The sequence below is a fragment of the Ranitomeya variabilis genome, chromosome 5 (assembly GCF_051348905.1).
Source record: "Ranitomeya variabilis isolate aRanVar5 chromosome 5, aRanVar5.hap1, whole genome shotgun sequence".
Lineage (NCBI taxonomy): Eukaryota > Metazoa > Chordata > Amphibia > Anura > Dendrobatidae > Ranitomeya > Ranitomeya variabilis.
The window spans coordinates 342,526,762-342,550,899 of record NC_135236.1 but is presented as its reverse complement, the minus strand read 5'-3'; the positions used below and the strand labels follow the sequence as shown (position 1 = coordinate 342,550,899).

General features: G+C 42.8%; 1 protein-coding gene and 1 long non-coding RNA gene across 2 annotated transcripts in view; one reads left to right on the top strand and one right to left on the bottom strand.

Annotated features, from left to right (window-relative positions):
• The window catches only part of SLC2A13 (solute carrier family 2 member 13), a 340,922-nt gene that overhangs the window by 248,075 nt on the left and 68,709 nt on the right, over positions 1 to 24,138 (bottom strand). The window contains exon 2 of the mRNA XM_077264817.1: positions 1,397 to 1,556. Within this exon, the coding sequence (XP_077120932.1) occupies positions 1,397 to 1,556 (160 nt within the window). The remainder of the gene's footprint in view (positions 1 to 1,396; positions 1,557 to 24,138) is intronic.
• LOC143775987 (uncharacterized) overlaps positions 1 to 24,138 on the top strand; it is a 50,996-nt gene that overhangs the window by 2,748 nt on the left and 24,110 nt on the right. The window lies entirely within an intron of this gene.

Below are 24,138 nucleotides of genomic sequence, written 5' to 3'. Positions count from 1 at the left end.
CTTCATGTGCGGCTGTGGGGAGAGAAGTGGTCTCAGTGTGGGAGCCCACAAAGGCAGGGACACGACCTTTGACATAAATATAAGTGATATTTTGTTGAAAAGCCTCCAGTTTAACCTATACCACAAACACCATCATATATGTATGTACACACACAAATACATATTACTTACTACACAGAACCTGCATAAGTTCACATCAAATTCCAAACACACAACTAATGTTCAAAGGACAAACGTAAAAATAGCAGTGGAAACATTCAGTGACTATTTCTAGAACCCATTTGTAGCCAGAGCTCCAGTGCATGGAACATGAGCTGTCTCTGTATCCTAAAATAAAATCTTAAAAATCAATTGTCTGCCAGGGCACATTTATGAGCTATGACTTTCATTTGCTATGGCAGACAGTAAACTGCTAAATGACTTTTATAAAAAATGTGGTAAACTGACCACAATGTGCCATGAAAGTACTAGTTTGGGTTTACTTATGAAAACCACAATAAAAGTTAAAGGGAACCTGTCACCCCCCCAGGTGTTAGGAACTAAAAGAGCCACCTTGTGCAGCACTAATGCTGCATTCTGACAAGGTGGCTCTTTTAGTTCGGGTCTCTGGCACTGCTGAAAGAATCGGTTTTGAAATTTGTTCCTCATACCGTGAAATAGCAAGAGAGGCAGGCCTTTCCCCCCGAATCCAGATGCCTCACAGCCGTCAATCATGGCCTCTGCACACCACCTCCTCTTCCTTCATTATCGTCCCAGGCGCCTGCGCTGTTATTTTTTTTTTCAGGCATGCGCAGTTGCGCTGCCCTTCGAACTTACAGTGCAGGTGCTGGGGACATTGATGAAGGAAAAGGAGGCTGCGCCCGGCGCGCAGAGGCCATGATTGACGGCTGTGAGGCATCCGGATTAGGGGGGAAAGGCCTGCCTCTCTGGCGATTTCACGGTATGAGGAACAAATTTCAAGACCAATTCTTTCAGCAGTGCCAGGGACCCGAACTAAAAGAGCCACCTTGTCAGAATGCAGCACTAGAGCTGCACAAGGTAGCTCCTTTAGTTACAAACGCCTGGTTGGGGGGAGACAGGTTCCCTTTAAGAAATCATAAGTGCAATTTTATTCCACAGGTTATAGCCACTCAGATCTTATTCTGTAGCTTTTTAAACATGCCTACCTGGAGAATCGCTGATGCTCACGCATACTAATCACTGCAAGCCTAGGGTCACCAAAGGTCTAGCAAATCCAGATTCCTCTGGAGAATCCCTGCTGCAGGCGATCAGAATCAAAATAAGGGTATCCAAGAGTAAATGGCATTAACATGCACAAATATATTCACAGTTCTTCCGAAAATTCAATATTAGAGAGAATTATTAACCTTTTGAGCAATTCTATTTCATTACGAACCTCCATCCATCTCTGGGAAGGTAACTAAAAGCACCATCCACAACGGCTGCAAAGAACTGTCCGCCTGTGATGAAGAGGGTGTTAATGGTGACCAATCTTCCTCTCAAATGCGGTGGGGCGGCTTCTGCAATGTATACTGGGACGGTCATAGATGCAATACCTGGATGAACAAAAACAGACATAGGATAAATCATAAAAACCTTCAGATCGCTTTCATGAAATATATCAAAGTAGTTAAGAAAATGTTAAAGCATTTTATAAATAGACATTGAAGGGGTATCTTCACCTTGGACATTTGTGGTCACCATGTACAGCTGGAAAATGATTTCATAGGTAGGCGCACATGCGAATGGTTCTTTTCATTCACTTCTATGAATGTTATGTTAAAACAGCTGGGCACAGTTGCGCCACTTTTTCCATAACTCTTATAGTAGTGAATGAAACGACCAGTGCACTTGTACCTCCACAACTTTGTTCATTCCCCACCTGCATATGGCACCTCCTCTCACTAAGCGGATAAGGCAGTTATCACAGACGAAGGCGTTCGTGCATGGGACCCTAATCAGAAATTTGTGACACATTCAGTGGATATGCCATAGATGACAAAAAAAGAAATATATATCTCTAATTAAAACATAGTGGATATAAAACGTTGACACACCAAAAAGAATACATTTCAGAACTCTTTCCACCTTTAACATCATCCGTAACCTATACAATTCAATCGAGAAACAAATATAATTTTAAGGGGGAAAATTAAAATACTGTGGTTGCAAAAATGTGAACAACCTCTTATAATTGTCAAAGATTGCCAATTCTAGCTGTGCCATCCTGATTGACTGCTAACCAAAAACACTGAATGCTGTCAAATTCAAAGGGTACTTCAACAAAGAATTAGTTTGCGCATATTTATGCAACCACATTAATTTAGTTCATGAATATTCTTTTTCCAAAAAGCAAATAAAATTTCAGTTTATTTTTCAATAACAATGTAGAATGGAGGTGTGTTGGCACCAGTTACTAGACGCATGGGTTCGTATCTTTATAGCATCAGACTGAGTCAACTTCAGACAGGATAAATTATGGTGGTGCATGTGCAGAGATTAGAAATACATAGATTGTGCAGGAAATGAGAAGAGCAGCACTCACCAAACCCTTGCCGCTTTAAAAAGTCCTTTATTCCATTTCGTGTGGACGATATTCGGCGCTGTGCAAGTGGGTTTGCAATGGACCTGTACAAGCACCAGATAGACACAAAACGGCTGTAGTCCATGTTTTCCCCCGCATAACTTGCCAACCCACCTGCACACAGCCGAACATCGTCCACATGAAATTAATGGAATAGAGGACTTTTTAAAGCTGCAAAAAGTTTGGCAAGTGCAGCTCTTCTCATTTACTCCGCATTCTCAGTTTATTTTTCAATTGCATTGAACACATTATAGGCAACAATAAAAGGTGAAAAAAGTTCCGAAACGATTCTTGGCATGATTTTTTTTTTACATGAAAAAACCTGACATTTTAACAGGGGTCATGGACTTCTAATATCCACTATATATGACAATTCGATCATCCTGCTGGGTAAAAAAAATTGCACTAAGAAAATTTCAAAATGTAGTTTTTTATGGGGGTGATTGGTCACTATAGGTAGGTGATCTATCACTCGTGCTATTACCCTTTCCATAACATTTTGGCTTGGTTTGAATGCTACCTTGTGTCGGACAAAACATTGAAATGAGAGTGACCAGTCAATCAGATACAGGAAAAAGGCAGAAGGCTAGTACTCGATTCTTATGGATATGACGGTGCTAGTGAACGGAGTCGATGGTCCCATAATCAATATAGTATATAATCACTGCACTCGTTCAAATGATTACACAGGTCAACAAAAAAAAAAAATTTTTCTGGTGTCCAAAATATTTTAATGAATTTGGGGTATTTTTGGGGTGCTGATTCTGAATATGCTATCAGTTTTGCCAGATTGGCTCAAGTTTTTGACATTTTTGGTATCTTATTTATAGCACTTGTTGGTAAATGCGACGCATCATCTCATTAATTTCTTTGGATTAGTACTTGAACTGAGCAGCTCAATATAGTTTTGTGTTAATTAGTGTTCTAAAAGTTTGTTCATAGCTTGATTTTTGCACTAACTTTATGTTGTTCTCTGTTTTCCCGTGAAAAGCATGAACTCATCAAGAAGAAGTTGTCTTAACGATCCAGACTCATTCTGTTACATTTGTGGTGAATACACACTGCCAAAACATAGAAGAAACATAACAGACTTCGTAAAAAAAGTGTATTTTGCCTATTTTGGGGTTATGCTTGGGGACCAAGACAAGTTTTGGGCACCACACATTGGTGTTCCAATGGTGTGGAGAGAGCCAAAAAATCATCATGATGACTGTTATTTCTGTGCAGTGCAAGTGCAAGGATTCAATAAGCATAAGAAACGAAAATGGGAGAAACATGGAATCTGCAAGAAGGCCTGTCCCTCATTGTGAAGATGTGCCTGTACCTGTGTTTACCATAAATAACAGTCATCATGATGATTTTTTGGCTCTCTCCACACCATTGGAACACCAAATTTGAAGCTTTTTCTTTGTCCTTTGCTCCATTTTCGTAATAATTCGATACATGCTTTGCACACTATGTGTGGTGCCCAAAACTTGTCTTGGTCCCCAAGCATAACCCCAAAATAGGCAAAATACACTTTTTTTACGAAGTCTGTTATGTTTCTTCTATGTTTTGGCAGTGTGTATTCACCACAAATGTAACAGAATGAGTCTGGATCGTTAAGACAACTTCTTCTTGATGAGTTCATGCTTTTCACTGGAAAACAGACAACAACATAAAGTTAGTGCAAAAATCAAGCTATGAACAAACTTTTAGAACACTAATTAACACAAAACTATATTGAGAACTGCTCAGTTCAAGTACTAATCCAAAGAAATTAATGAGATGATGCGTCGCATTTACCAACAAGTGCTATAAATAAGATACCAAAAATCTCAAAAACTTGAGCCAATCTGGCAAAACTGATGACATATTCAGAATCAGCACCCCAAAAATACCCTAAATTCGATGAAATATCTTTGGCACCAAAAATGCTGTTGACCAGTGTTATATACTCTACAAACAGATACAGGAGGCAGACAAAAGACAGGGAGGAAGAGCATGAGAGCTGCAAGTGCAATGTTCCCTGCCCCAAAAGCAATGCAGCTCATTTGCATATGATTTCAATGCTGGATATCTGAAGCTAAAAAAAACTGCTTTCAACAATCAAGGTATGGAAATAATCAGCATGAAAGTGCCTGTGCATACATGCCATGTAGCTGTAAAATCCTCATGACTTGATCCCTTTACAGAAGTTGCTCAGAAGCACAAAAAAAACTAAACTAAAAGGTTAACTTATTGGTTTCTTTTACCCAAGACACTCCACCCCTAAATAGAGAAGCAGCCACATGATTCCACAGGTTTTGGAAGCTGTGACAGGCTGCTACTCCCCCTGCCATATGGATCGACGCATTAGATCCTGGCCATCTCCCCTTTACCCAAGCTGGTTGTATGCTTTATCCACATAACCATCTATGCAGGGCCGGTGTTAGGGGCAGGCAGACCAGCCAGCTGGCTGGGACCCCGCTCCCCCAGCTAGCGGCAAGTCACGCAGCCGCTATGGGGCCCCTGTGAGGCAGTGGGGCCCGCCTGATGCCAGCGCTGACTCTCCCGCCGCATTGAACAATACCGGCGTCTGCCGGTACAGTTCAAAGCAATGATGAAGGAGAGAGCATCACCTGACGCTCCCTCTCCCATCATTCCCTGCTCTGCCTCTGACACTGCGGGTACACGTCATCGCGCACTCACTGTGTGCCAGGCAGTGCGGCGACAGTCGCCGACACAGGAGCAGGGAGCAGCGCGGGCATGAGGAGAGGTGAGGAGCTTGGTTTTTTTTTTAACTGGCTATTCTCGGGATGGGAGAGGAGGGGAGGGAAGGGGGGCTGTGGGTTGTGCTGCATACTACTGTGTGGGCAGTGCTGCATACTACTGTGTGGGCAGTGCTGCATACTACTGTGTGGGCAGTGCTGCATACTACTGTGTGGGCAGTGCTGCATACTGCTGTGTGGGCAGTGCTGCATACTGCTGTGTGGGCAGTGCTGCATACTGCTGTGTGGGCAGTGCTGCATACTGCTGTGTGAGCAGTACTGTATACTACTGTGTGGGCTGTGCCGTATACTACTGTGTGGGCAGTGCCGTATATTACTGTGTGGGCAGTGCCATATACTACTGTGTGGGCAGTGCTGTATACTACTGTGTGGGCAGTACTGTATATTACTGTGTGGGCAGTGCTGTATACTACTGTGTGGGCAGTGCTGTATATTACTGTGTGGGCAGTGCTGTATACTACTGTGTGGGCAGTGCTGTATACTACTGTGTGGGCAGTGCTGTATACTACTGTGTGGGCAGTGCTGTATACTACTGTGTGGGCAGTGCTGTATACTACTGTGTGGGCAGTGCTGTATACTACTCTGTGGGCAGTGCTGTATACTACTCTGTGGGCAGTGCTGTATACTACTCTGTGGGCAGTGCTGTATACTACTGTGTGGGCAGTGCTTTATACTACTGTGTGGGCTGTGCTATATATACTACTGTGTGGGCTGTGCTATATACAACGTGGCTGTGCTATATTCTACTTTGTGGGCTGTGCTATATACTACTATGTGGGCTGTGCTATATACTATGTGGGTTTATTATATTCTATGGAAGAGGCTGTGTTATATACTATGGGGGGCTGCATTATATTCTGTGGGGGGCTTTATTAGATTTTATGTGGGATGATTGCATCATACTCTTTGATGGGGCTACATTATATTCTATGGGAGGTGGGCTGTATTATATCCTGTTCGGGGCTACATTATATTCTATGGGGGGGCTGTATTATATTTATATTCTATGAGGGGTGATTGCATCAAACTCTATGAGGGGGCTACATTATACTGTATGGGGGGCTGCATTATATTCTATGGGGAGGTTACATTATACTCTGTGGGGTGGCTTCATTATACAATATGTGGGCTGGATTATACTGTATCGAGGACTATGGGGGAATACATTATACTATATGAAGAACTATGATGTGCATTATACTATGGGAAGTGAATTGTACAACATGGATGACTATGGCGGTGCATTATACTATATGGAGCACTGTGAGGAGTGTATTATGCTATATGGAGGACTGAGGAGTATATTTTAATATATGGAGGACTATGAGGAGTGTATAATACTATATGTAGGACTATGGAGGAGTGTATACTATATGGAGGACTATGTGAAGTGTATAATACTATATGGAGGACTATGAGGAGTGTATTATACTATATGGAGGACTATGGGGCACATTATATTATATGGAGGACTATGGGGTGTGCATTTTACAATATGGAGGACTGTGGCGCACATTATAATATATGGAGGAGTATGGGGTGTATTATACTAAACAAGCAAAATGCTGCATATTCAGATTGTTTTTGCTGGAACAAAAATCATTGTTCTCAGCAGCACATCGCTGGTGTAAACAGTAGATGTGCTGCTGATAACATGATACTGTATGGTGATCTGTTAGTGATCTATTAGTGATCGTTCTGTCCCATCATTATTCCTCAGCTGGTGGAAAGAGGCCGGGAAACAAGCGTTGAACAACTTCAGTATTGTCGATCAAACGCATTTAGCGGCCTGAACTCAGCGCTTGTAAAAACAACCGAAATGCTTCTGTATGATGTGCAATATGTTTGCATTTGGAGCCCCATTTTAAACTTTGCCTAGGGCCCCACTTTGCCTAAAACTGGCCCTGCATCTATGTACCATAATGTAAGGCCATCTTCTTCTGTATGACTAAGGGTTATGTTCTATGACAATTCCTTTATTGTTTAGCTGCTCTACTGGCTGAGGCCAGAGCTATGATCAGTAATTTCATATTGGTTACATCGTCTACATACTAATTCATGGTGTAAAGGATACAATAAAAGGCTCTGCAACCAAGTATATTCAAAAGCGTATTCCATTAGCATCGCCAACATTAACACCCCAGACAAAACTAGCAACAGTATTCCAAATGACAAGCAACTAAAACGGCATTTAAGTCTGAAACAAAGCCACATTTAAACATCCATTTTTCACAGCTAGAAGACTATCATCATCATCACCCAGTAGTATGTTCTCATATAATTTTTTTTGTTTGTAAACCAATTGTTCTTAAAAAAAAAACAAAAAAAACAACAGGCATTTGTTTTTTATCTGATTCAAAGATTAAAAATTGGACAATAAAATGGATGGGCCGATGGAAAAAAATGCTATTCTGATGGTAAAAACATACACATGGATGAAAATTGGACCCAACACACAGATAAAAACAGTCCACTTTTTATTCGTATGTAAAAAAAAAAACCAGACAACTGAATAATACCTAAGAGATCATACCTGGAGATCCACACCTACCATAACCTTCAATTATTATTTTCGATCATTTACATGCAACGCCAGTTCTGGTATGGCAACTTGGAGATCAAATGTAAAACCAGAGTGACTTAACTAGTTTTAATTAAGTGATTGGTCTTTACATTTCAAGAGGAATAAGCTCAGATATTAATGAAAAAAAGAGCGAAAAATCTTGCAGCTGCATAAGCTATGATCAATGTTTCGATAGATAGCAGGCCAAGTATTCTATGTAATGAACCGATGAATCAATTCGCCTCATGAGTTCTCAACTCTGTCTGCTAATTTAACTCCAGGAATTGATTATATGTCTACTGTGACAAGAGTTTTTTTGAAGTATGTACGTCGGAGTTAAAAACAGCTAGTCCATCAATGGAAAATATTGACTCAGGTAACGAGTTTTGTCTGGGTACGCAAAAATACGCAGTGAGTAGTAGGCTGGTTCAGAAAAACCCAAAATGCTTACATTTTATCTGTATAATTACTTAAGACCACAATTCAAACTTTGATTATCAATTATAATGCGCCTATATTACAACAGTGTAAATCTGGCAGTAGGACCAGGATACCGTAACAATCACATAATGAATTTTATAGGCGGATTGTTATGGTTATTTTAGTTTTTAAACAAAATTACAATCGTTTAAATGCACTAACACAACATCTATAGGTTAAGTGTTCTGTGTAATGCAGCCTTCCGTAAACCATTTTAGAATTACATAATATTGTAATGATATAAATGACACAATATATGAATATATTCTATACTTATAGGGAACCTGTCAGCTGATACAAATCACTCAAAAAAAATGCTGAAAAGTGCGTAGCTCAGGTGACAAAAGCCAATAGCTCCTGTCAGGGCATACAAATAGATCAGGGAACAGATTCAATTGAATGTATAGGCTACGAAACCTATGAATTCTACTGAATCCGTACTTCGCTCTGCATGTATGCCCAGACAGGAGCTATTCATACCTATCCTCTGAGCCGAGCACCTCTTGGGTGGGGGGTGATGAATAGGAGGCTGTCTCAGGGATTGTACCCTCGCCGATCTGTAATTAGAAGGATGGTAAAGTTGAAATAAAATGTTACAACACATTAGTTACTCTCTGACTCATTGCTGACATATGACTTACAGTTGTGTCATATGTCGGCTACTTGACTTTGATGCGTGCTCAGAAGCTGAATCCGCAGCTCTACCAGCAGATGATGGCTGAGTTATTCAGCCATCATCGGTCTCTAACAGCCGCATGTGGATTCAAGCTCAGTCCGCAGCTTCAAATGCTGCCGTGAATCTCTGAAAGCGGCATTTACAATGCGCAGTCAGGTGGGGGCGCTGTTCTAACTGCCCATAGGCACTCCCTTAGACGCGATCGTGGGACGCATGTAGATTCCTGTGACAGCCAGGGGTCTGCTGAAGATCCACATGCCGGTAATTAAGGTACTCCTATGAAGACCATGATTTTTGAAGACAGCAATAGTACAAAAAGAACTAACAAATAAAAATGTTTAAAAAAAAATATTTAAATTGTGCAAATCAACCGTTTTCCTCTATTAAAAAGTAAACTCAATAAAACACATTTGGTATTGCGATGTTCGTAGAAATCCAATCTATTAAAATATAAAAGAAGTTAATCCACTCGGTAAACGGCACAACCAGAACCTTGATGAATTTTGACATATCAGGTGTCTATTTGGCTTCAACATTTGAACTTTTATCACTATGAATGTTACTGCACTGTGGTGTGAGCTATGCTTTTCTTGACCTGATGAAGAAGTCTGTAGTACTTCGAAATGCGTTGACTAAGAAAAAATGCATGTACTTTCAGTCTGGATTTGGATTTATTATATGGAATACCAGCAGCACAGATTATCTGCAAATCCCCTGTGTTTTCTCAGTCTGATGACCTACTGGACCTTCAGCACCTGGACGTATAAGTAATTGAAATGTTGCGTATACACAACTAAATCAAGTCAATATAACCTTTATCTCCCTTGGATAAAACCCTATTGCAATGTCTTCTTCCTCCCAGTTTGTTTCTATGAAAAAAAGCTGATAGACTGGTTTGTAATGTGACACAGCTAAGCTCAGTGGGGCTGCCACTTTCCCTTCTATCGGGATCTTATCTGAAAAGTATTAGGGTACTGTCACACAGTGGCACTTTGGTCGCTACGACGGTACGATCCGTGACGTTCCAGCGATATCCATACGATATCGCAGTGTCTGACACGCTACTGCGATCATGGACCCCCCTGAGAATCGTACATCGTAGCAGATCGTTTGGAACTTTATTTCGTCGCTGGATCTCCCGCTGTCATCGCTGGATCATTGTGTGTGACAGCGATCCAGCGATGCGTTCGCTTGTAACCAGGGTAAACATCGGGTTACTAAGCACAGGGCCGCGCTTAGTAACCCGATGTTTACCGTGGTTACCAGCGTAAAAGTAAAAAAAAAAAAACCGTACATACTCACATTCCGGTGTCCTTCAGGTCCCTTGCAGTCTGCTTCCCGCTCTGACTGACTGCCGGCCGGAAAGTAAGAGCAGATCACAGCGGTGACGTCACCGCTGTGATCTGCTTTCACTTTACGGCGGCACTCAGTCAGTGCGGGAAGCAGACTGCAAGGGACCTGAAGGACACCGGAATGCGAGTATGTACGTTTTTGTTTTTTTTACTTTTACGCTGGTAACCAGGGTAAACATCGGGTTACTAAGAGCGGCCCTGCACTTAGTAACCCGATGTGTACCCTGGTTACCCGGGACCTCGGCATCGTTGGTCGCTGGAGAGCGGTCTGTGTGACAGCTCCCCAGCGACCACACAACGACTTTCCAACTATCACGGCCAGGTCGTATCGCTGGTCGTGATCGTTGGAAAGTTGCAGAGTGTGACAGTACCCTTAGTCATCTGTGTTCTACTGACAGCACTTTCTAATCATGCAGATTAGACCAGGAGATCATGGCTGTCTGACATACAGTACATTTCACACACAGAGAATATATCTGTAAAGCCAATGTGGAGGTTTGTTCAATTTCTGCTGCAACCTATTTATGATTAAGTAATTAGAAAAAAGGGTCTGCTGTACTGTAAAAGTGATCCTGGAGTTGCTATGAAGTAAGAGAGTCTTCATATAAACGGTTAACACTTTGGCAATCTATTTCCAGAAAATATAGTAACTTTTTTTAGTTGGCCCATGAGGAAAACAGATTAATTCCAAATCCAGCCTTTTGGCCACGTTAAGCCCCTTTTCAAGGTACAACTGTACAAAAATGTACAAAACACAAATGGTCCTTTTCATAAAGAATTATATACATAAATAATAAATTTATAAATCATGTAGGCACAAAGCACATATGAATACAAAATAAAGTATTTCATATAATTCACAGGGCTAAGGCAACAACATATATAAAATGACATGACATATCTTGAATCATCCATTCAGTATGATAGCTACAAAGGAGAGGCATAGAATATACAACACCTGTATTATAAATCAATAGATATCAATAACCAGCTATTCAGTTTATTGGGGAAAGGAATCCCAGGTAGACAGATTCCCTGAAGAACTCAAAAGAGATCATGACCATAGAAGCTATTGTAACTCACAAAGTACAGTATCCTAGTCCTTGAAAAAGGCCTTACACGGCCGAAACGTTGGATTTGGAATTATCGTAATCTGTTTTTCATATGGGTTGGCTGAATAAAGTTACTTTTCTTTTCTGCAACTAGAGTGTTGAAGTCATTCTCGTTTATATGATTGAATAATGATACACAGGGGGCAAGGTACACTCCACTAGGTAAAAATATCTAATAAGGCCAATTGGGTGTTAACGAACATTAACTCATCAGGTGTAATTAAGCAAAAAAAAAAAAAAGTTTAGTTCCGCTCTGTATATCCAATTCAATATAAAAAAAAATTGGTGAAAGGTCCTCTATAAATTTGTTACTTTGTTGATTTAGTCCAACCTTATCAGTAAGCAGACATGTAATCGCAGTGGCACTTGCTCTAAGTGTTCGAAAGCTATAAGTGTTATTTATTAAAGAGATGTCAATTTCAGCGGACAAGCTGCACCAAAGATACTGATACATCAATCAGTATTTTATGTCACTTTTTTGACAAATACTTTCCAGGGCGCTAATGTATTTTAGCAACTGCCCCTAGGAGAATGAACAATGTGAGGCTCATGAAGGTCATGGTATTTATGCAGAACTTGTAGTCAAGATGATATTGAGCACACAGGGGAAGCAGCTGGGTTGTTCTTCACACAAATGTGTTCACAATGACACACTAAGGGACATAATCTTGGCATTGCAATCATTTTTTCCAAAAAGACAAACCCCCACTAACATAAGAGCCATAAAAAGGGATTATCACCACAGTTGAATAGTACATAAGAGCATAATAAAATCCACATTGTGTAGCTTTTGTGCCCTTCTCACCATTTTGAATAACTCATTAAAGTGGCTGCCTGGCCTAAATCCCCCCAGCGCATGCACTGGACCGGAAGGGTATGTACGAGTTATACATACTCCCACCCAGAGCAAGGCCATGCTCATTGGATGGCCACATCAGTCGTGGCACAACCTCGCTCAATACAAATGTAGATGGGCTCTGGCCAGGAGTATGTATAATGCATACATACCCACCGATCCTGGCTCAAATACCGAAGAATGGAGAAAATTAAATATTTCCTGTCGGCTTAGAAAATTAAAAAATAAACCAAGAATGCTCTAGTCACCCTCCAGCACTTGTGGGTATGTAGAGTGCGCCGCGCATTCAAAGTGGGAGCAGGAACGCCGGGACCTGCAAGTGGCTACTGTGGTCAGTCAGGCGTCCGCAGCAGTGCGTCATGTCAGACCTTGGGTCTCTTCCCAATTATTCCTTCAGCTGGAATTCCAGATTGAGGATCCTATTACTCTCTCTGTGACTTATTAACTCACCACATTTACTTATTATTTGTCTCTATATGTTATAACTGTGGTTTATTCATTATAATCGAGCTTTATTTCTTACCATTCCATTTGATTGTTAGATCAGCCTTTCAGTATATGCCACCCTTGGACTGGACTTTTTGATGGCTATCCCTATAAGTACCCTTTAGTATTTTTCAAGTATGCTTATATTTATTTATATCTATATTTCACTGCGATATCCAACATTGTCTTTTTCACTTTATATACAGCAGGTGAAATATTGAACATGTCACCAATTTTCTAAGAACCGTATTTTTCTGATTATAAGACGCTCCGGATTGTAAGACGCACCCCAATTTTTGAGGAGAAAAATAGGATTTTTTTTTAAAATAAAATGGTGGTGCTTCTTATAATCCATGTGTCTTATTGCTTACCGGGGGGGGGGGGCTGCGATGAATTGGGGTCCCAGAGTCTATTCTGGAGGAGGCAGGAGTGGAGTGATGTTGCAGGCTGGGATGAGGGGGTGTTCCTATGTGCGGCACGCTGCTGCGGGTGTCTGGTGCTGCTAATGGTCTCCGGTGCTGCTGCGTGCAGCACCGGACACCCCTGCAGCAGAGCTGGGCACTCACAGCAGCGCCGGGCACCCCCTCATCCCAGCCTGCGGCCTGCAGAAACGGTATCGGTAAGGTATATCTGCATTATAAGAAGAACCCCCATTTTCCCAAAAAAAAGTGTGTCTTATAATCTGAAAAATACAGTAAATATATTTCTAAAGGCAATATTGACATAAAATTCTCACCAGATGTTGGTAATAACCCATCCAATCCATACAGGCAAAAACATCAAACTGTAGATGTCCATAAATTAAATTCTGTGTAATAATGAGAAATGACACAGGGAAAAAGTACTGATCACATGAAAAACAGTAATTAGACTTACTGGTAATTGTATTTCCAGGAATCCATCCTGACAGCACACTGGAGGACGTCCTTCTTATCCATGATGGGACAGGAAACACGAGAGGTTAAAAGGACCCTCCCCCTACCACCCTTCAGTGTTTTTCCAAAGTAACACATCTGGATGCAAAAACAAATTTAATTACAACAAAATAATCAATCATACAAATGTTACATCACATAAGTATAAAGATCAAACAATAGGGAGGGAACTAACAGTGCTGTCAGGATGGATTCCTGGAAATACAATTACCAGTAAGTCTAATTACTGTTTTCCAGGTCACCACCTGACAGCACACTGGAGAAATACCAAAGGAGAATGGTATTTAGGGTGGGACCACTGCTTGAAGTACCTTTCTACCAAAGGCCAACTGAGGCGAAACTACATCTAATTTATAGTGTTTAGAAAAGGTACTAAGATTAGACCATGATGCAGCTCTACAGATCTGGTCTGCCGTAGCCCCCCCTTTCTCCGCCCATGATGTGGCCATGGCCCTAGATGAGTGGGCTTTAAGATTAACTGGGGAATTCAAACCTTTAGCTTTGTAGGCTAAATCAATTGTAGATTTTATCCACCGTGCGATAGTCGCTTTAGACGCTTTTTTCCCCTTATTTGAACCCCTGAACTGAACGAACAAGTTATTGTCCTGTCTCCAGGGTCTAGATAGATCAAGGTACCTGAGTACTGACTCTCTTACATCAAGGTTATGAAAAAATCTTTCTTTTTGGTTTTTAGGGAATTGGCAAAATGACGGTAAAACAATCTCCTGATTCATATTAGTATTGGAGACGACCTTAGGGAGAAAGGCCGGATCTAGCCTTAGTACTATTTTATCATCAAAGATCTGTAAATACGGGTTCTGTACCGAAAGAGCCTGTAGTTCCCCCAATCTTTTTGCCGATGTGATCGCAACTAAAAACGCGGTTTTAAGAGAGAGTTTGTTAATATCTATGTCTCCAGTTATATCCCAGGACTGATCACACAGAAAATTCAGGACCAGATTAAGATCCCACGGCGGGACTGATTTCCTAATGAATGGCCTTAGCCTCTGGACTGCTCTAGAGAATCTACTAATCCAGGGGTGGGTAGATAGAGAAAAATCAAAGAATGTACTTAGGGCCGCTATCTGGACTCTTAATGTACTTGGTCTAAGACCTTTTTGAAATCCTGACTGCAAGAAATCAAGAATTTTCGGGATATCTGGATGGTCAGTATCAACTGTCATCTCCCCACAGAATCCACAAAATGTTTTCCATATTTTTGTGTAGATTGCAGATGTCACCGGCTTTCTGCTGGCTTGAAGGGTAGAAATGACGTCATCTGAAAGACCTTTTGCTCTCAAGATCTTCCGTTCAGGATCCATGCTGCCAACTGAAGTGCTCCTGGGTTCTGGTGTAGAACTGGACCTTGTAGAAGAAGATCCTCTCTTACTGGTAACAGGAGAGGCTCTTCCACTGACAATTTTTTTAACAATGGAAACCAACTTCGTTTCGGCCAGTGAGGAGCTATGAGGATGACTTTGGCCTCGTCCTCGCAAATTTTCCTGAGTGTCCTTGGAATCAATGCTAGAGGCGGAAACGCATAGAGAAGACCGTTGCTCCAGGGTTGTGACAGGGCATCGATCGCAGCTGGACTTTCCCAGGGGTTTAGGGAGTAAAAGGTTTCGACTTTTGCGTTTTGCTTTGTAGCAAATAGATCCACAGTCGGCTTCCCCCAACGATGACAAAGATCCCTGAATACTTCGTTGTTCAGTTCCCACTCTGTAGGGGATACACTTTTCCTGCTCAGGAAATCTGCCAACTGGTTCTTGGATCTCTCCAGATGTACAGCCGAGATTGACCGCACCGACTTCTCTGCCCACTTGAAGATCTGTTCCGCCAGATCTTGTAATGCCAGATGTCTTGGGCCCCCCTGATGTCGAAGGAAGGCTACAGTCGTCGTATTGTCCGAGAAGATTTTTACATGCTTGTTCTTCAGCAAATGTTGTGCCGCCGTTAGGACCTTCCAAACCGCATGCAACTCTCTGTGGTTTGATGACTTCTTGCTGTCCTTTCTTCCCCACCGACCTTGGAAATATCTTCCTAGGACATGACCTCCCCAACCTTCCTGACTTGCGTCTGTCGTGACTGACACACTTGGGGTTTGAAGCCATTACACTCCTACCCGGAGATTTTTGGAGAGAGTCCACCACACCAGAGACCTCTTGATCTGAAAAGAAAGATTCAGTCTTTGATTTAGAGAATTTTGCCTCCTGTTCCAGCTCCTCAGAACTCCCTGCTGAAGCTGTCGGGAATGAAACTGGCTCCATCTCACGCAAGGGATGCAGGCCGTCATCAATCCCAGTATTCTCATCCCGTCTCTGATCGTATTTCGGCCTCGGGAGAAATGATGGACCTTTTTTATTATACCCTTTAGCCTGTCTTCCGGAAGGTAGGACATTCTTGTTTCTGAGTCGAGCATGACTCCTAGGAATTTTATTCTGGATTTCGGTATTAGATCCGATTTCTTCCAATTTATAATCCAACCGAGACTCTCTAGTGTGGAGATGAGGAACTGACAGTTGACCCTGAGCTGGTTTACTGACTCTGCCGCTATCAAAAAGTCGTCTAGATAAGGGATTACCATCACATCCCGATTTCTCAGATATGCGACTACCTCTACCATAAGTTTTGTAAAAACCCTGGGAGCCGACGCCAGGCCGAAGGGGAGACAGCGAAATTGAAAGTGATAGATCTTCCCTTCCATGTTTACCGCAAACCGCAGGAATTTTTGGTGGTTTAGGTAAATGGGAACATGGTAATATGCACTCTTTAGATCTAGAGTGCACATCACCATACCCCTTCCCAACAGAGGAATGGTAGACCGAATTGACTCCATTTTGAATCTTTTGTATACCACCCAGTTGTTTAGGTGCTTCAGATTTATTATCGTTCTCGACTCTCCCGATGGTTTTGTTATTGAGAAGAGATTCGAGTAATGACCTCTGTACTCTTCTTGGGAGGGGACCGGAACAATTGCCGCCATTTTTAGGAGGTCCTGTATATCCGACCACATGGGGGATGATGATTTTAGATGTGTGCTGGACACCAGAAATCTTTCGGGCGGAAGGGAGGAAAATTCGATTTTGTACCCCTGGGACACCACCTGTAACACCCAAGGACTCGTTGTTATTCCTCTCCAACCTTCTAGGAATCCGGCTAGACGACCCCCTACTCTGATGGCGTCATTTCCTATGGTAGCTAGACCTCGGACCTGAGTAACTCGAGTCTTTGGTTTTGGGTATACTGTCTCCCCCTTTCTGGTAGCTCCATCTACCTTGCTTCCCTTTACCCCTGTAATCCTGTTTCTGATTATAGCGGGGTCTCCGAAAGGGCTGGAATTTTTTAGGCTTTTCTTCGGGGAACCCCTTTTTTACGTCTGAGGCTCTCTCTAATATATCGTCGAGGACCGGTCCGAAGACCCTGCCCCCAGAGAAGGGTATGGAACACAATTTATTTTTGGAGTGCATATCACCCGACCAATTTTTGAGCCAGATAGCTCTTCGGGCTGCATTAGAGAGAGATTGACCTCTAGCCGCGAACCTAACCGTCTCCGCGGATGCGTCTGCCAAAAAGGCGGTTGCCAATTTTAACAGAGGCAGAGATTTCATGATAGTATCTCTAGGAGTTTTGGCTATTAATTGATCCTGAAGATCATTTAGCCACAGGTCCATGGAGCGAGCCACTGATGTTGCTGCGATATTAGCTCCGATAACCGCCGAAGAACTCTCCCAGGTCCTTTTTAAAAGTCCATCTGCCTTTCTGTCCATGGGCTCTTTTAGATTGGAAGAGTCCTCAAAAGGGATTGAGGTTCTTCTGGACACTTTAGCCAATGGAATGTCTATTTTAGGTATATCGACCCATTCTTTAACTTCATCCGGGTCAAACGGCAAGCGGAGTCGGAAATCTTTAGGGATAGTCAATCTCTTCTCCGCCTCCTCCCATTCATCCAAAATCATGGATCTGATATGGGAATTTACTGGAAACACTTTTGCAGTCTGTGAGCGCAAGCCACCAAACATTTCGTCCTGAACTGAACAAGATGGTTGTGGATCCTCAATCTGCATAGTATGCCGCACAGCCTCCAACAGTTCTCCTGTGTCTGCCGCAGAGAATAAGTATTTTCTCCCTCTCTGTGGGGGGTCTCTGCTCTCTTCTTCCTCCTCTATATCCGATACAGCAGATAACGAATCTCCTGAAGAGTAATCGACCCTCTGCCTTTTGCTCGGTCTCTCTGAAGGTGAGGCTTGAGGTAGTGCCAGACCTGATACAGAAGCCTGGACCTCCTCTCTTATCATGGCTCTCATATTTGACATAAGAGAAGCCTGCTCCTCTCCTATGATTCTGCAGGTGCACGCTTCACATAGGGGTTTCTGCCAGGTATCTTTCAGTTTGGCTGCGCAAATAGGACATTTTTTGCTTTTGCCAGGCTTCTTTAACGGTTTTTCTGGTAATGAGGCCACCTATAGAAAAATAACAAAGCTCCAGGATAATGCCCCATTTTTTTTTTATTTTTTTTTTTTAAATGTCCATAATACCGGTCCCCTGGTCTACTCACTAGCGCCGTGGACTCCTGCCCTTCTCTAGCTGCGTCCTCCATGATGCACCGGAGATCGCTTACTGCACATACCTTATATTTCTGCTCGTCTGTTCATCTGTACAGCGCTTCTGCACTCACTACCGCTTCCTGTTTCGGAGACGCCGCCCGCCCCCCTCAGCCGCAAACCGGAAGTGACGCGGCCGGAAAGAGGATGGTGCAGCGACGATTTGCTTCCTCATGCCGGCCGCATGGAGACGCCGACGTCCGCAGAGGCAACCGGCAGGATCGCATGCACCAGGGGGCGTGACGGAAGGATCGAGAGCCCCCGGCAGGGGGAAGCGATCCTCATACCAGGAGCAGCGCTACACTGGTAGGCAGAGGGACCCTCGGGCGGGTGTTGGCCAGCGGGTGCCTCATGGAGGGAAGGGTGAGGCAAAGCCCCCCGATCCACAATCCCCCCGCACAGAACGGTAGCTCCTCTCGCCGTTCCTATCCATAATGGGACAGGAAAAACACTGAAGGGTGGTAGGGGGAGGGTCCTTTTAACCTCTCGTGTTTCCTGTCCCATCATGGATAAGAAGGACGTCCTCCAGTGTGCTGTCAGGTGGTGACCTGGAAAAAAGAGTTGCCAAAAGCTATGTAAAGTCATGGCACCAGCTGAAATCTTTCAATAATTAGAATGCAATCCGGCCACTTAGTGAAAACTAATACCAGCTGATTTAACTGATGGCCTATAAAAAGGTGTCTCATTACCCAGGTGCCACACTAGAAACATCTCATAATGGGTAAAACCAGTAAGCTGTCTCAAAACCTTCACAACCATATTGTTGCAAAACATACTAAAGGCATTGGTTACAGAAGAATTTCTTAACTGCTAAAAGTTCCAGTGAAACTGTTTTGACCATAATCCGAAAGTGGAAAGGACATCATTTCACCATAAACAAGCCACCACCAGATGCTCCCCGCAAGTTTTCAGACAAAGGTGTGAAGAGAAATATCAGAAGAGTTGTCGAACGTCAAGGACCTGTGAAATACTGGGAGAATATAGTCTGGTCAGATGAGATGAAAATTGAACTCTTTGAATGCCATAATATACTCCATGTTTGGAGGAGGCCAAAAGCCACTGCATAGCACCCCACAAACATCATACCAACAGTGGAGTTTGGAGGTGGGAACATCATGGTGTGGGGCTGTTTTTCAGCATAGGGCACTGGCAAACTGTATATAATTGAAGGAAAGATGAATGGACAAATGTACCAAGACATTCTAGATAAAAATTTGATTCCATCTACAAGGATGATAAAAATTTAAGTGTGGACATTTCAAGAAGACAATGAACCCAAACACACAGGTAAGGAAGCTGTAAATTGGCTTCAGAGAAGGAAAATAAAGCTGCTAGAATGGCTGAGCCACTCGCCTGACCTGAATCCAATAAAAAATTTATGGAAGCAACTAAAGTTCATAGAATGAGCTCACGGAACCCTCCGGATTTGAAGAGTGTTTGTGTGGAAGAATGAGCCAATAGGAGCTCAAATATGTCTAGCAAGGACACAAGTCCCTCTCATAAAGGGGGGCGTTGGAAGAAACACATTTGCGAAATGGTGCTGTCGGGGTAGGTGCACTCAGCACATGGGAACTATGCACATGCTACTTTGTGAGTTCCTTCTTTCAGTTACGAGTTAATCTTTTATCCTCTTACTAATTTAATGCCTTTTTCTGCAGACACTATGCCTAACAACTTATTACAGATAGATCTATTGTTTATATGACAGTAGCAATACATATGTATTGCATATGGCCGTCTTCATAAAGTGCAATCCCTATGCTAGCGCACTTCTTTGTTCTGTAGCTTGAGTTTTATGATCCCTTAAAAAAAATAATAATAATAATTCTAATTTGCTATTTAACTGCCTCTTCCTCTTGTTATTCACCTGAGGTTGTGTGTTACCTGTTTCAGTAACAAGCACAGACTATATTGCACATACTTAGGCAGCTCTATCCTGCGTCAAGCTCCTATTGTAGCCATTGCCAATCAGATTCCATAACATAACAGTAGTCCCATGAAAAAAACTCATTTTTCTAAAAGATGGACGTCTCAGGAGAATTTATAGAATCTAAAATAGGTCACAGAAATAAGCGAAAAGAAGAACATATGATGACTTTAATGGTACTAAAGTGATGCTTGAACTTGAGTTCAACTTCCCATTAGCAGTGGCTATGAACTCTGATTATCCAGTCTGTGGCCTGCAATGATTTCATATATTTCATAAACGACATTAACATTTCCTGTACTGGAAAGACAAGTAATCTTCAAACCAATTGTGCCTTCTTTCTGCCTTACAATATCTTACATGCTAGCTGCTGACACAATGTGGACAATGTTATACAATCTGTATAGAAGTGGCTAATGGCCCCGTCTCACATAGCGAGATCGCTAGCGAGATCGCTGCTGAGTCACAAGTTTTGTGACGCAACAGCGACCTCAGTAGCGATCTCGCTATGTGTGACACGTACCAGCGATCAGGCCCCTGCTGCGAGATCGCTGGTCGTGTCGGAATGGCCTGGACCTTTTTTTGGTCGTTGAGGCCCCGCTGACATCGCTGAATCGGTGTGTGTGACACCGATCCAGCGATGTCTTCACTGGTAACCAGGGTAAACATCGGGTTACTAAGCGCAGGGCCGCGCTTAGTAACCCGATGTTTACCCTGGTTACCAGCGTTAACGTAAAAAAAACAAACAGTACATACTCGCCTTCTGATGTCCGTCAGGTCCCTTGGCGTCTGCTTCCTGCTCTGACGGAGATCCGGCCGTACAGTGAGAGCGCAGCACAGCAGTGACGTCACCGCTGCGCTCTGCTCTCACTGTACGGCGGCACTCAGTCAGAGCAGGAAGCAGACGGCAAGGGACCTGATGGACACCGAAAGGCGAGTATGTACTGGTTTTTTTTTTTGGTAACCAGGGTAAACATCGGGTTACTAAGCGCGGCCCTGCGCTTAGTAACCCGATGTTTACCCTGGTTACCCGGGTGCTGCAGGGGGACTTCGGCATGGTTGAAGACAGTTTCAATGATGCCGAAGTCGTTCCCCTGATCGTTGGTCGCTGGAGAGAGCTGTCTGTGTGACAGCTCCCCAGCGACCACACAGCGACTTACCAACGATCACGGCCAGGTCATATCGCTGGTGGTGATCGTTGGTAAATCGCTTAGTGAGACGGGGCCTTAAGAGTTGTGAGCATGGTCCTCTATGTAGGATGGAGGGCAGAGAGCATGATTCAGAGAAGTAATTACCTTGAAAATATAGCTTCAACTACATATACTAAAACACTGGTCAGACAAAATGTCAAGTCAGTGTAAGGAAAGATGGGAAAATTATAGATTTTGCAAATGATATCTTATGAGAAGTACATAATCAGTAGTTTTATGGATTTTAAAAGGGGTTGTAAGCATAGCATACTATGTCATCAAGGCCAAATAGAAAAATCTTAAATTGACATCTGATTTTCAATATCTAACAAGCAGAACGTAATAAAAATAAAGATATAGATAATACAATATGACTCATAAAAAATACGACTACACATGCAGGCAGCCAGTTGGTGGTTCACATCAGGGGTGGACATAGCCTTAGTACAACTTGTACAGGGGCCCAGCCCAGTAGGTTAGTGGCCTCTCATGGTAAAAACAGTTCCAGTACTTTAGGATTGCACTTAAGGACAAGAGATAATAAATTCCATAGCTCACAATTACTGGTGTATTGTTAGAAATGATGAGCCATAATAAGTGGCCCCTATACAGTTCTTGAGCATAGTCCTACTGTCTTTATCCTCTTCATGTTCACATTCTGCAGTCTGACCAGTCAGAAGAGAGGCACAGGCTGCAGCTTTCTTTAATAGCTTATTATATGCACAAGTAAGTGGTTCCAGAGCAGAGTTTGTTATGCTTACATCAGACGAAAGGTTAAACAGAAAACAAAATAGATAGCTGCTAGCGGCAGGGATGAACAGGCAAACCAGCTTACAGGTCTAAGCCAGAACTACGTGGAGTGTTCAGTAAGTTATCCAACCCCAGCATGTTCTGTCCGCCTTAAGAGAGCTGAGCTTTTCTATGCATGTAGAAAAAATGTATGACTTACAATAGAAAAAGGAGTGTTTGTTTTTATAAAAAAGTACAAAATTTTATTAACACAATTGGATGGACAATCAATGACATAACATATGTAAAGAGTGCAAATAAGTAGAGATGAGCCACCGCCCTAGTGTTCGGGTTCGGTTCGTCTAACAGGGAGATGTTCGTCGAACACCGTCGAACCCCATTGAAACCAATGGCAGGCAAACACAAACACATACAAACACATGGAAAACACATAGAAAACACCTTAAAAGGTGTCCAAAAGCTGACAAACTGCTCAGAAGACACAACAAACACATGGAAAAGTCACAACTACACATAGTCATGTGAAAAGAAAAAAGGTGGAGGAGTAAAAGGAGGAGGAGACACAGATATAGGCATGTCATGCCCTTCTAAAGTTAAGAAAGGCTGGAGTAAAAATCTAAAATCACCCTACCAACACCCAGACAAAAAAAATATATATATCTTTACGTAGAATGGCGGCGGGTCCATTCAGAACACTTTCCTTCGAAGACTTAGTGGTACCCCCGTTGGGAGTTGTGCCAAAAAATGAACCCAATACCTTCAGACTAATCCACCATTTGTCATATCCAAGGGACAGGTCAGTAAACGACAAGATCGACGCGGAACCAAGTACAGTACTATGTACTGTACCTCCTTTGACGAGGCAATCAGGTGGGTCAACAAGTTGGGAAGGGGCACCCTAATGGCCAAAACAGACATTGAGGGGGTGTTCCGGTTACTACCTGTGCCTCCGAATAGTGTCCTCCCATTGGGCTGCTTCTGTGAAGGAGCATACTACATAGATCGCTGTTTGCCCTTGGGGTGCTCCATATCCTGCTCACTATTTTAGGCGTTTAGTTGCTTCCTCGAATGTGTCATCATGGACGTTTGTAAAGCGGCACATATTATCCATTACCTCGACGACTTCTTATGCCTGGGCCCAAAAGATTCCCCACAGTGTGAAAACACGCGGTAGTCCACCTGTGAGAAGGAGAGAGCTGGAGGGAGAATGGACACCCCAGAGCCGAGGGGTTAGATTGAGAAAGAAAGAAGGCGGTGTAGCTTGCTTCATGGGTGGGGTACTCTGCTGAGTAGCAGAAATTGCTACTAGGCCCAAAAGGATTTCCTTAGCCAAATGCCATTAAAAAATAGTAGTTAGGTAAACAGGCGGTGTAGCTTGCTTCATAGGTGGGGTACTCTGCTGAGTAGCACAAAATGCTATTAGGTACAAAATGATTTCATGGGCTAGATCAGTTAAAAATTAGTAATTAGATCAACAGGCGATGTAGCTTGCTTCATGGGTGGGGTACGCTGCTGAGTAGCACAAAATTCTAGTAGGCCCAAAAGGATTTCCTGGGCTAGATGCCGTTACAAAATAGTAGTTAGGTAAACAGGTGGTGTAGCTTGCTTCATGGGTGGGGTACGCTGCTGAGTTGCACCAAATTCTACTAGGCCCAAAAGGATTTCCTGGGCTATATGCCGTTACAAAATAGTAGTTAGGTTAACAGGCGGTGTAGCTTGCTTCATGGGTGGGGTACGCTGCTGAGTAGCACTAAATTCTACTAGGCCCAAAAGGATTTCCTGGGCTAGATGTCGTTACAAAATAGTAGTTAGGTAAACAGGCGGTGTAGCTTGCTTCATGGGTGAAGTACGCTGCTGAGTAGCACCAAATTCTACT